The sequence below is a fragment of the Coffea eugenioides genome, chromosome 11 (genome assembly GCF_003713205.1).
Source record: "Coffea eugenioides isolate CCC68of chromosome 11, Ceug_1.0, whole genome shotgun sequence".
Lineage (NCBI taxonomy): Eukaryota > Viridiplantae > Streptophyta > Magnoliopsida > Gentianales > Rubiaceae > Coffea > Coffea eugenioides.
The window spans coordinates 6,089,097-6,102,034 of record NC_040045.1 but is presented as its reverse complement, the minus strand read 5'-3'; the positions used below and the strand labels follow the sequence as shown (position 1 = coordinate 6,102,034).

Genomic DNA, 12,938 nt, shown 5'->3' with positions numbered 1-12,938 from the left:
ATCACGCATTTAAGCTCTTCACTCAACTCTACCCTAGAAGTTGTTTCGGACTCAAAGTGCCTGGTCAGGACGACCTCTAGTTCATCCCTGCCTTCAATTTCAAAAACCTCCTGTATAGCAGGGTCAATAACATTTATCGAGAAAACAGAGCCAATATTTGAATCGGATGGATATTTCATGGTCTCAAAGATGTTAAAGTGAACAATCTCACCATCAAATTCCATAGACAAAGTACCCTTATTAACATCAATTTTGGTTCGGGCTGTACTCAAAAAGGGTCTACCTAACAACACAGGTGACGGATCACGGGAGTGTTCATCCTCCATGTCGAGCACATAAAAATCAGCTGGAAAAACCAATTCATTAATTTTTACCAAAACATCTTCAATCAACCCGTCAGGGTATGCATTGGTCCTATCAGCTAATTGAATTATTATCCCAGTCTCTTTCAAAGGGCCTAAGTTTAAGGAGGCATAAATGGACTTTGGCATGACATTAATTGAGGCTCCCAGGTCTAACATGGCCTTCCCAATCAAAGTATTACCTATCCTACAAGGAATAGTAAACATACCTGGATCTCCGCATTTCGGTGGAAGCTTTCTTTGTAGAATTGCTGAAACATTCTCCCCAACTATAACTCGTTCATCCCCCTTCAACCGCTTGCGGTTGGCACACAGGTCCCTCAAAAATTTTGCGTACCTGGGTACTTGTTTAATCGCATCCAGTAGGGGTATGTTGATCTCCACCTTGCGAAAAATCTCCAGGACCTCTTTTTCCTTGTCTTGCTTCTTTGGTTTCTCTAACCTGCTAGGAAAGGGAGGTGGATTAGTTTTAGCTGTAGGAATCGGGTTCGAGGGTACCTTTGCATTTTTGTTGTCTGTGCCCTCCTCTTCCAATTCTTTCTCAATCCGTTCCTCGTCCTTGTCTTTAGGAATCACCGGTTCGGGTCCTTGAACTTCCTTGCCACTCCTTAAAGTCATTGCACTTACATTCTTTGGATTTGCCTCAGGTTGAGATGGCAATTTTCCTTGAACTTGGGACTCCAAACGGTTGATTGTTATAGCCATTTGATTCATTTGATTTTGCAATGATTGCACCTGTCCCAGTTGATTTCTCATGCTTTGCAGGTCTGAATCCGTCTTTTGTTGATTAGCAAGTAATTGCTTCATCATCTCTTCCATGGACGGACTTGAGTTTGAAAGTGGTGGTGGGCGATGATGGTACTGCTGTTGGTGTCCTTGCTGTCTATTTGGCACAAAGTTAGACTGCCTATTTCCTCCATAACTAAGGTTGGGGTGATCCCTCCAACCAGGATTGTAGGTACTTGAGTATGGGTCGTACGGCTTTCTTGGCGCGGGCGCGTGGCCAGCCATGTTCACCTGTTCAGCAGTTTCTTCTTGAACCATTGGACACATTTCCGTAGGATGACCCACGGCAGTGCATACCCCGCACACTTTGACATGTGAAGCACTCCCCACAGCTAATTGTCTTACGAAAGATGTTAATTCGGAGATTCGCTGTTGGATAGAGGACGTTTCCACCTCATTCACCCTACGCGTCGGGATGTCCTCTCTTGAACCAAACTGCTGTGAGTTCTCAGCCATCCCTTCAATCAACTCCCATGCTCCTCGAGGGGTTTTGTTCACTAACGCCCCTCCACTTGCAGCATCGATTATGCTTCTGTCCCTGAAAAGCAACCCCTCATAGAAATATTGAATGAGCAGTTGCTCACTTATCTGATGCTGAGGGCATTTGGTGCACAATTTCTTAAACCTCTCCCAGTACTCATAGAGTGACTCGCCTGGGTGTTGTTTGATACCACATATTTCCTTTCTTAGGCTTGCAGCTCTAGACGCCGGAAAGTACTTGTCCAGAAATTTTTTCTTCAATTGATCCCACGTGGTGATACTACCAGGCGGTAGGTAGTAGAGCCAGTCTTTCGCGGAGTCCTTCAAAGAGAAGGGGAAAGCCCTCATTTTTATTTGCTCTTCTGTAATTCCCGGAGGCTTCATACTGTTGCAAACGACGTCGAACTCTTGCAAGTGCTTGTAGGGCTCCTCACCTGGTAGACCATGGAAAGATGGCAAGAGATGAATTAGACCAGATTTTAGTTCAAAGGGAGTGTCATCATTTAAATGTGGAAAAGTAATGCACAAGGGCTGCTGATTTAAATCAGGAGCAGCCAACTCCCTTAGTGTTCGTGCATTTGCCATAGTGACTTCCTCTTGGTCTGAATCACTTGAATTGTCACCAGACAAATTTGTCGGCTCAACCTCTGGATCAAGTTCCTGAGGTGCAATATCGTATTGCTCCTCCCTGAGCCGCCTGGTTTCTTTTCTCGTTCTACGCGCGGTCTTCTCTACTTCAGGGTCGAAAATTAATTCGCCTGTACGAGAAGAGCGAGGCATAAACTAGAAAAATATCAGAAAAAAAATGAACTTAAAAAGAAACAAATGATTAACGCCAGTCCCCGGCAACGGCGCCAAAAATTGACAGGTGCCGAGCCTGTGCAATAATAAATACCTACTCGAGAAAAATGAATTTTCTGTGTATAGTAGTGAGTAGGGTCGAATCCACAGGGACTGGGAAAAATTCGATTCTTTTCAAGTTCGGGACACGGGGGATTTTTATCAGAAATAAACTAAAAATAATTAAACAATTTAACTAAAAATAATTAATTAATTAATACAAATTTAAATAGCAATCAAATAAATAATAAGTAAATTCTAGCCAAGGATACAACTACGCAGACACAGTCCATTCATCCGATCATTGATGCAAAGAAGGTTCACTTAATTTTATTAATAGGCTAGTTATAGTCGCCGAAAAACTCTAACGACCAGCTTTTCCTTAATTTATTGATAACCAAGGTACGACCGTTGATTACCTCTAACCAGGAAATACTCCTAGGTACGACCGTAGGAATTAATTTCCTAATTGCATTAAAAACTAGAAAAGCCTAACCCAAATTAATAACACGCTACGAGGGTTATTTAAATCAGATTGCATGTTCTCCTAGTATGTGAAAATACTAGTTGTCACTAATATTAACCAACTAAACAATTACGGATTTAATTGATTAATTTGACAGGAGATTAATAAGTCAAATTGCACATCGGGCCCTTGATATCCAATTAACAAAATAATCCCATGGAAATTAAAATAGAAAACATGCAAATATTAACAATTTAAGGAACACGTAAAATTAATTAGATCTCACAGATATTTGGGACTGCGTCTTCGCGTTGATCCTTGACTAGAGGAGAAAATTAGCCACGCCTCATAAGAAAATTCCCACGCAATTTAATTGAACTCAAAGACATTTATCTCTTACTAATAATTAAAAATAAGAATTATATTCTCTGTAGTCTAATACAATAAAAATAGTCTCACGGAAGAGAAGAAGAAAAAACTCTCCTCGGAAATGTGTGGCTCTCCTACATATAAACACAAGCCAATCCGAAACTTCACTCCACGCTTACAAAAGAAAACATTCCTTCCCTACCTAATCAACTCCACCGAAAACAAAAGCAAAGCCAACTATGGTTTGTCGGTTTCTCTTTTGACCAAGTGCACACGTTCACAAACAAGAAAGCAATACCACAAATGTGCAAAGAAAGCAAACTTTAGACAATACAACTTATTTGCGGTCCCCACCAACTTTGATATGTTGTCTAACCAAATTGAATTCCCAAATGCAATTCCATTCTTTCTCGTTGGTTTGCACCAGAATTGTGTAAAGCTTCACAATAATCTTCTCAAGAGGTTTCTGCTCCAATTTCTGAAATTATATCCAAATACCAAATATAAATATATATTGACAATTAAAGCAATATTTGGCAAGGATAAAGAGGAGAATTAACAATAAAATTACTAACAATTAACACCCTATCAGAAAATTTACACTTATTTACTGTAGAATGTAGGCTATGAAGCAATAGCAATTAAAAGATTAGCCTCCATTTCAATAGAGCCCTATCATACGATTTTTTTTCTTCAAAAGATTTTTATCAATGGCCCAAAAGTATTGTTCTTTGATGATTTTAATTGATTGGCAAAAGGGCTTGTTCTTTGAATAGTTTTAATCACTAGTCCAAAAGGCTTATTGTTGGATTAAAAAAGGGTTTCTTATAAAATTTGGGCATAGAAAACAAATGATTTGATGGCGTTGTCTCTGGTACTTGAGTGATGCTAGAATTCAAGCCTTTAACACTTAATTCGAATTTGACTCAAACTTAAACATGACTTGCAAAATGAAAATCACTTGTGCTAAATCGGGTGCCACTTGAGGAAAAACTGAAAACTTGGATTGTTGGCATATTTAATCAAGACAAAAAATAGAAGTATTTGTTTAGTAGTGGTATTTTAGTCAAGTCAAGTTTTCAATAGCATTATTAGAGCAAACTTATGGTAGTTTTATTATTTAAGAATTGATATTATATTAGGTAATTTTTTTTATGGGTGTGATTATTTTTTTTTTACTAACAGTGCATTTGGCTGAAGTCTGAAAATTGAAATCTAAAGTCTGAAGTCTAAAATCTGAAATTTGAATCTGAAATTTGAATTCGTTAAACGACTAAATTGTAAGTACTAGATCTTAGACATTTGAGTGCATATCACATTAAGTGATTAGTGAATAGATTATCAATTATTTTTTTGGAGTAAGTTTTGCTTAGAAAATTCAGTGCCACTTAATTAAATAAGATGTTTTATTTTTTGTTATCAAATGTATCTGAATATGTTAGTATCTGAACCTATTAAGTTTAAGTGTTGAATTAGCTTATCAAATAGAGCATAAGTCATTTAGTTGTATTATTATTGTTGGTTGAGAAGAATGAAAATTTGAGAGTATTGTTATTAGAGTACTATTGATATTATGTTGTTGATATTATGGGAGTTGTATTATTTATTTACTAAGTCATTTAGTCTCCCAACTCTTATGACTTTTTGATTTTGCATGTAGTATCAGAGTTTTAGATTCAAAATACTGATCATGGGGTGAGTTGGGTACAAGGTTTGCCCAGAGTATTCAGCTGTTGAGTTAGATTACAAAGTTGGTCCTAATGAAGATTAGACCAAAAAAATAGTCTGGAATTGTCATATAAATTGTAGGTGTGAGGACAACGATTGGGGAAGAAACCTATTAATTGAGTTGTGATTATGAAAATCACAAAATGATGAAAACCACAAAGTGTTGAGAAATGATGATTTGTTAATGTATTGATATCAAATTGTGCAGCAAAAATAATCTACACAGAACATAGATTTTTCCGACTAGATAAGTGTTTGAAGGTGAAAAACCAATACAAAGTGATGTTGGGTGAATTTGTAATGAAGATTATTGTTCGTGATTATAGTGAACCTAATTCAATGGAGAGTTTCATTTAAAGGAAACAATGTTGGCATATTAAATCAAACCTAAAAATAGAAGTTTCTATGTTGTTATTTAGTAACAGTATTTTAGTCAAGTTTTTAGTAGTGTTATTGGAGTCAAATTATTGCGGTTTTATTGTTTAGGAACTGGTGTTGTATCAGGTAATTCTTATAGTATGATTACTTTTTTACTAAGTTATCTAGTTTATAAATAAGGAGTCGTATTATTATGATTGATTGAGAAAAGTGAAAATTTGAAAGTATCATTATTATAGTATCATTGATATTACATTGTAGATATTATTTCTCTTTTCTTACACATATTTGTATGCGTGCAAATTGCCTTCCCCTTTATTGGTTTATTTGTGTGTGTTAAAAAATTTAATCTCCCAACTCTTACGATTTTTTGGGTTTTACATGAAAGACTCAAAAGGAACGCTAAAAGCTGAAGAACAATTGGCGTAGTTACTATCCCCTCATGATATCATAAAAGTTTGACGTTATTAGATATTTAATCAATAGGTTCAGCTAAAGTGGTTAATCAAATGAAATAGATGATTTCTAAAGAGATTACTTAATGAATTAATGAATGTTTAAAGGGCATCGTTATCCCAATAGGCTAATCTAGAGGGGTAAATAGGTTGATCATATTTCCTCAAACTGAAGGTAAAGAGTTGTTTCTCACAGTGCAATTCCATGCCTCATTCTCGAGTCTTTCATGTAACGAGCATTAGTTAATCAGGATCTAAAAATGGGACCGGGCCAGAAGTGCACCGTCTTGAGAGAGGGAAGTGGGCAGTTTCGAACTCCTGATAAATACATCGAGCATGTTCTTGTTGATTATTTTAACTACTGATTATAGAGTCTATTTTTGTATAATTAGTTTTTGTGATATTTTTGATTACTTTTGTATTCTAATTATAATTTTTTAATAATAAAAATACTATAATCTAAAATCACCCAAAAAAGTAATCTTGTTAATTTCATTTTTTTATAATAAGATTTTGTAAAATCTAAAACAGTTGTCCCTTGAGTTGGTTGAGATGGTAGAATTGGTATCATACTTTTCTGTCAATTCGAATTTCGAATCTCTCCTGCGACATTCGTCTGTCTATCGCACAGAGTTTGCCTAGTGCGTCTTACCCCTGCATGTGGTTGGCGGACGGAGCTGAGTTTACTCAAGGTAGCGGCCTTGCTTATGTGGCCGATTTTCCACTTCGTGTCCACAACTTCTACCACATCCACCGCCACAATTCAAACCATTTTGAGTACTGATATATTAGTACTAATCCACATGATTTAACAGTGGCATATTCAAAATTCACCACTTCGCGTCCACAACTTCTACAGTTTTACCACATCCACCGACACATCAGTAACCATTTTGAGTACTGATATATTAGTATTAGTACTACTCCACATGATTTAACAGTGGCCTATTCTTTCGATATAGTAATAAGCTGAGTTGGATGAATTGCACGCCGGCTCTGATTCCAGGAGCTAGAGAACGCTTCACTTCAATGTATTCGATGCATCTGTGGTTTAATTCTGGAGGAAGACTGGGTACAAATGCTGTTTCTGTTGATGGTGGGTTTCCTTCGTTTATACCTGAGGAAGTTAAAGAAATCAAGGATCCGTTTGCTCGAGCTTTGGCTCAGAGGATTCAAAGACTTCCTGTAAAGGTATATATGCTTTTTAATTCCTCTGCACAGCATGTTGTAGCATAATTTGTCTTTGATCATCCAGCAAGTTTCTGTTTAGAATATTGCTCAAGAGGTGAGGCCCAGAATCGTAATATGCATCACGCAGCCAATTGGATCGATAAAAGGAAAGAATCTTAATGTGTGTGTGTGCGTGTGCGTGTCCTTCTGACTTAAAAAAACATTTCACTTCTATTCTGATGATTATATGCTCTGACAAGTAAATTCAGTAGTGGTGGTCCCAGACAAGTCTGCAGAATTTCTCATGTCTGACTGCAACTTATCATTGACCTGTTTTTGATTCCTCATATTCTGCCTCTCCTAAAGCTGCAGGTTGGATTTTCTGAGAGTTGTATAATGAGCAGCTGTGTGAAGCCAAGGTTTCAACGTGATACCAATCCAGCTGTCCTCCTCCATTGTTTCGACAGGTCTTCTACTCTTTTGTAATTTTCACTAGTTACTGGATACCTTTTTGTTTTTATTTCTTTTGTAATTATTACTACTTTTGTTATCCTTACTAGTCACTAATATTTACTACTTTTGTCTCTTTTCCCTTTTGCCCTTTTTCTTGCCTGGTGTGCATTCGAATGAGTAGCTCTTGTTTAGAATGGAGACGCACATACCCATTACTTGAGGACGCTGCAGTGGAGACTTGGGCAATTGACATTCTTGGATGGGGTTTCTCCGACCTAGGTTCGTCTTCAATTTCATCACAGAGATGCAATCATATTTTTCTCTTAGTTCAGGTGCTTTTGATTTGTGTTATGGTTCTTGTTAATTAATCATCTTAGCTAATCCTCAATTGGTGTAGAAAGACTTCCTCCCTGTGACGCGGCATCCAAAAGATATCACCTTTACCAGGTACTTTGGAAAGATAACATCCTGGACATATGCTGATTGATTGTTACCATCCGTCACGCAAATGTTAGGAATAACCTAATTGGCGGTTATTGTTAGTTCTTAGACATTGATCTAACTTTGTGGGCTTCTATTATAGCTTTGGAGGACTCACATCCAACGACCAATGATATTAGTCGGACCAAGCCTTGGTGCTGCAGTCGCGATTGACTTTGCTGTCAACTTTCCAGAAGCTGTAAGCAGTTTTCTTTCAACTGAGATTTTCCTTGAATTTGACGTATAACCACTCAAGTTTCTGAAGTATTCAATCTTCCCATGGAATAATTTACTAACGTGCCTAAAAAAAGAGATGAACAGATCGCCTGGATCAATTTGAAACATTTATCTGTGGTGTTTCTGGTGTCTGTTAGTGAGAGATGGTGAGAGCGACAATAAGTTAGAAAATATATATGTATGTCTAAGATCAATGGCAATAAGGCCAACACATACGTTGATACATTACCAGATCTACAAAGAAAATCAATAGGGGTTAACACAGATAGTAAGGTTTATACATCTTGTGTAAGGGAAGTTCAAAGTTAGAGTTCCGTCGCGAGCAGTCTCCCGTTGATAGGCTCTCTGTTAGAATTACGGTAAGCTACTGAAAAATGCGCCAGTGACCTGGGGATTTGCATTTTGTGTAGACTTTCTTCTACCATGAACTTCAATAACCTCCAAAAAAAAAAAAAAACTAGAAAGATGGAAGTGCTTGAAGCCTTATCCTGCTAGATGTAGTAAAAAAACTAGATGCATCCACTAGAATATAGTACAAGAGATTATTTTATTGTGTGAAGTGAATTGATTTGCTCTTTGTTCAGCAGAATTCGTGAGATTGATAAAGTTAAAACTTACTGTTGACGTGTCCATTCACAAAGATAGTAGATCGTGAGATGAGGGAAAGTGTATAGATATACAATCACAACAGATCTGCAAAATCTTGTTCTTCGAGGTTTACAGGATAATTCTGCAGTCTGCTTCTTCTCTCAGTATCATCGATTGTGCTATTCATCATTCTTATGCTATCTATTCTGTTGTTTGCAGGTTGATAAGCTGATTTTGATTGGTGCAAGTGTTCATGTTGAAGGCACAGGGCTTCTGACAAAGCTACCCAAATTTTTAGCATATGCTGGGGTAAACTCTTCTTCATCCTCATCATCGTCTTCTTCTTCTTCTTCTTTTTTCGCCTCTTCTGGAAAGCTAATCAAGGATCCACATATCCAAGGAGTTAAGCATCAGCAGTGCCCATCATAACAGAAAAGGAATATCATTCTGAATTTTGTAATAAAATTATGTCAAGAGGACAAAAGGGTTTTCTGAAGAGCTCCAATAACAACTTTTGCATTTTCATGTGGCCTGAGACCTTTGGGATTTGTTATCTTTTATCTGTGCAAAGAGAGCTATATTTCCTAAAAATGTGTTGTACACTCTTTTTTTTACCCAGTCTTTTGTAGGATAACAATTTAAAGAGGACTGCTTTGGCACATATTCTGGTTCGACAGAAACGACAAGGAATGTCTACGAACTGATGAACATCGTATCTTTGAATTCGTTCATTAATTGGATCAATGAATCCATTTTCTCATTTTACTTCTTAGGACATTTTGATGAACAAAATTTGGTCCTACCAGATAAACACAATCAGTAATTAGTATTGTCTAAGAGGATGAAACTCAGGGACTTGGTGCAGTTCTATCTTGGCTCTAAGTACTGAAGAAGCTCTTAGAACATGATAAAGAGTCTTTTATAGAGAAGCCTGAATTTGTAGCCACAAAGATAATCATTTGAGCAGACTTGATGTTCTTAGACAAACTAGGTACTGCTTGTATCATCTTATTTATCATGTTTGCATCTCACGTAGACATTTTTCAGGTCTCTTTGTTGAAAAGCCTCCCACTGCGGCTGTTTGCAAATTTACTAGCTTTTGATGATATATCCTTGTCAACATGCTTTGATTGGACCAATGTGAGTGTCCCTATTGATCTAGCTCGTATCAAGCATGGAATTTTATTACACTGATTTTCTGCAGGTTCCTTGCTCTCAGCAGATGCAAGTCTTGAGTGATATCTATCTAACAGATGCATTCTGCTTGATTTCCAAGCAGGTTGGCCGCCTACACTGTCTTTTGCCTTGGTGGGAAGATGCTACAGTGAATTACATGCTTAGTGGTGGCTACAATGTTGTTAATCAAATAAAGCAGGTATAAAATCTTCCATGCTGTATCTGCATTATCAAACAGAAATTTCGTTATTGATTCACCTTACGTACATTCTATGCTCATACCTTTGTGCATGGAAACCCCATGCTGTTTTGGGTACGTTAACGTTTGTGGCTGATTAGTACAGCCATCTTGTCATCCTTTGACAACCATTAATTGATAGTCTCCTTGTTATGGTGCATGATTAATATATTATTGTTAATTTATTCCTTTTCTCTCATACATTTGAGTTCTATATCTTGTATTAGAACCATAGGTTAAAGAAATTGATCCAAAATTGCCAGTGAACATACCAAAAAATTGTGGGAGACAAATTTCATTGTGGGAGCAATTGATAGACATACAAGTTTGTGTAGAAGAAGAATAATAATAAATCAACAATAATATATTAATCACACATAATAGTAACATGTTCTTCTCAATTGATGATAATAATAAAACCCTCTATTTATAGATGAAATGATTTGGTAAACAAGTCTTACAACCACAAGAAATTTTCTAATAAAATACTAAATTCGAGATAATAAAACTATCATAACTAGGCACCAATAGAATTACTAAAATATTAACTTGACTAAAACATGCTAAATAATCATATGAAAATTTATGCATTTGAGCCTTGATACAATATGCCAAGTACCATATCAAAGGCCAAAATCTTACAATCTACTTCCGCAAGTCATCATTATTGACTAAATGATTTAAAGTGCTCACTTTTTGCAGGTGAACAAGAGAGTTCTTATCATCTGGGGAGAGTGTGATAACATTGTCAGCAATAAGCTTGCAGTGGTCAGCTTCCATCTATTTGAGCTTTAGTTTTAATGGAAAAGTTATTTTCGTGGATAAGCGCTATTCATATGGAAATTGTGTTGAAGCAACTAGCCAGTTTGAATAGTGGTAAATATGCATGGGTGCTTCTTTTTTAAATTCTCCAAAAGATGCACAAAACTAAAAGATATATTTTTTGTGGAACAAATTGACAGCAAAATATCTCAGAGAAAACTTCTCCCTCCTACAGAAAAAAAAATTAAATAGAAAATCATAGGGGTTGTTGTCAGGATGGAGCTAGAAAGGAAATGCAGTGGGAGCAAAGTTTATATATATATATATATATATAATTATACTAACTATAATACGAAAAAAAATATGTTTAACTAACAATATATGCCAAAAGTTATGTGTGTAATTAATCAACGGCTTAGCAATAAAAAAAATATCTCCCAAATCTCAAATTCCTAATAAAGAATCCTTTCACAACCCTGATAAATTTTCTCTAGATTTTTATTAAGATGAAATAAAAATTGAGCAATGTTTGTGAGTTCGAATCTGCAGTAAAAAATGATAAAAGAGCTTTTTTGTTCTAAGAGCACATTAGAGTAGATGAAGAAGAAGAAGAAGAATAAATGCAAATTGAGTCTCTTTCTTTGTTGGTGTCATTTATTATAGGTGGTGTTAAATTATTTGAATATAAAGACATATAAACAAAGTGTACACTCACACTGCTGCTTCAGATTTTGTTAAACAGTAGTGAAGCTAATTTCATCAAGTGTAGAGGTGAACCTATAATTTTATATGCATATATGGAGATTTTAGTAGGGACAATTCTCTAGTACTTAAATTTTACTGAATGATAGTGGAGGCAATTTCATATAAGTATGGGCACAAAGCTACAGTTGCCCCCACTGACTCCGCTTTGTCTCCGTCGCCGTCCCGGCCTCCGGGGAGGTGGGCTAGAAAAGGTGGGATTGATCGTTCAAGAAGTAAAACACTCGTTTTCAACTCTTCCTGCGTGTTGCATAAATTGCAGAGACTGCATAGTGAATTGCCAGATGCCAGTATCCACCAGATACCTGATTGTGGCCATCTCCCGCATGTTGAGAAGCCTGAGATGGTTGCGAGGTTAATCGCGGATTTTGCTCTGTCCGGCGCACGTAAAGAGGAGCAGAATCCAATTGTCTTGAACTCGGCTGGGGAGAAAAACACATCGTCGTTCATATGCTAAAAGCAGCAAAAGCTTAGGGAGCATTTTAGACTAACAGTCCAGCGCAGGCTTTATGCAACTAGAATGATAGTACTAGTACAACCTGTAATGGCTTGTCTAATTATGGATTGCTGGATTCATTTAGCCGTCTCTTTGAAGTAAAAAACAGATAAAAGTACCAGAGTAATGATATATATCACCGGTGTATCACCTCCTGCATGCATGTCTATGTAGGATATGCCCCATGTCAACGATTAAATTTATATATTTTTCGATTTAGAAACATTTATATTTGAGTAATTTTCAATTTTTTTATCAAGTTCCTAATACACATATGGAAAGCTTTCCTGAGGAAAATATATACTCTAATTATATTTACGTTTATTCAGTTAATCCTCTCTACCACCCCACCTTCTTCTTCCATGAATTCAAGTAGACTCCATAAGCATCTTTAATTATAAATTTTGCAAGCTTTAGGGTAGTTTTACACAAAATATGAAAATCAATGAGGGTAATCCATACGTATCAAATTTTCGTAGCAAGAATACTCCTGATGTATTCAGAACTCCAATGATTGAGGTATGCTTTATAGTTCTCTTTCTTTTTGTGCATTTTTCGTATTTGTTCAATAATTGATTGATTGAAGTGGATAGTTTGATCATGGTGATTTTGTAACCATAGGATTTGCAAAAAGTTTTTTTTTCAGTAGCGAATTAGGATAACTTAAATCAGTGATCCTTTTTCACATATAATGATTGAATTTACATGCTTT

At 36.3% G+C, this 12,938-nt stretch overlaps 1 protein-coding gene and 1 non-coding gene across 3 annotated transcripts; both read left to right on the top strand.

Annotated features, from left to right (window-relative positions):
- Window positions 1-1,734: 1,734 nt before the first annotated feature.
- LOC113754668 lies at window positions 1,735-1,841 on the top strand. Its single transcript, XR_003465345.1, has one exon. It is a non-coding gene; the product is annotated as a small nucleolar RNA R71 (small nucleolar RNA).
- A 4,887-nt stretch (window positions 1,842-6,728) lies between these two features.
- LOC113753589 (uncharacterized hydrolase YugF-like) lies at window positions 6,729-12,423 on the top strand. 2 transcript variants are annotated; one of them, XM_027297775.1, is made up of 10 exons: window positions 6,729-7,055; window positions 7,401-7,501; window positions 7,669-7,766; window positions 7,885-7,934; window positions 8,071-8,166; window positions 9,012-9,101; window positions 9,840-9,932; window positions 10,072-10,167; window positions 10,909-10,974; window positions 11,993-12,423. In XM_027297775.1, the coding sequence occupies exons 1-10, from the start codon at window positions 6,843-6,845 to the stop codon at window positions 12,185-12,187; spliced, it is 1,098 nt and encodes a 365-aa protein (XP_027153576.1). In that variant the 5' UTR covers window positions 6,729-6,842; the 3' UTR covers window positions 12,188-12,423. The 2 variants fall into 2 exon arrangements, with proteins under 2 accessions (XP_027153576.1, XP_027153577.1); XM_027297776.1 differs by having other exon boundaries at window positions 6,730-7,055; window positions 7,407-7,501.
- Window positions 12,424-12,938: the final 515 nt, after the last annotated feature.

What these genes read in the sequence shown, in the direction of transcription:
- LOC113753589 (XM_027297775.1), top strand. Translation starts at nt 6,843, where the DNA reads ATGAATTGCACGCCGGCTCTGATTCCAGGAGCTAGAGAACGCTTCACT. An exon ending in AAAGATATCACCTTTACCAG is followed by an intron (nt 7,935 to 8,070) that starts GTACTTTGGAAA and finishes CTTCTATTATAG; the next exon opens with CTTTGGAGGACTCACATCCA. An exon ending in TTGTTAATCAAATAAAGCAG is followed by an intron (nt 10,168 to 10,908) that starts GTATAAAATCTT and finishes CACTTTTTGCAG; the next exon opens with GTGAACAAGAGAGTTCTTAT.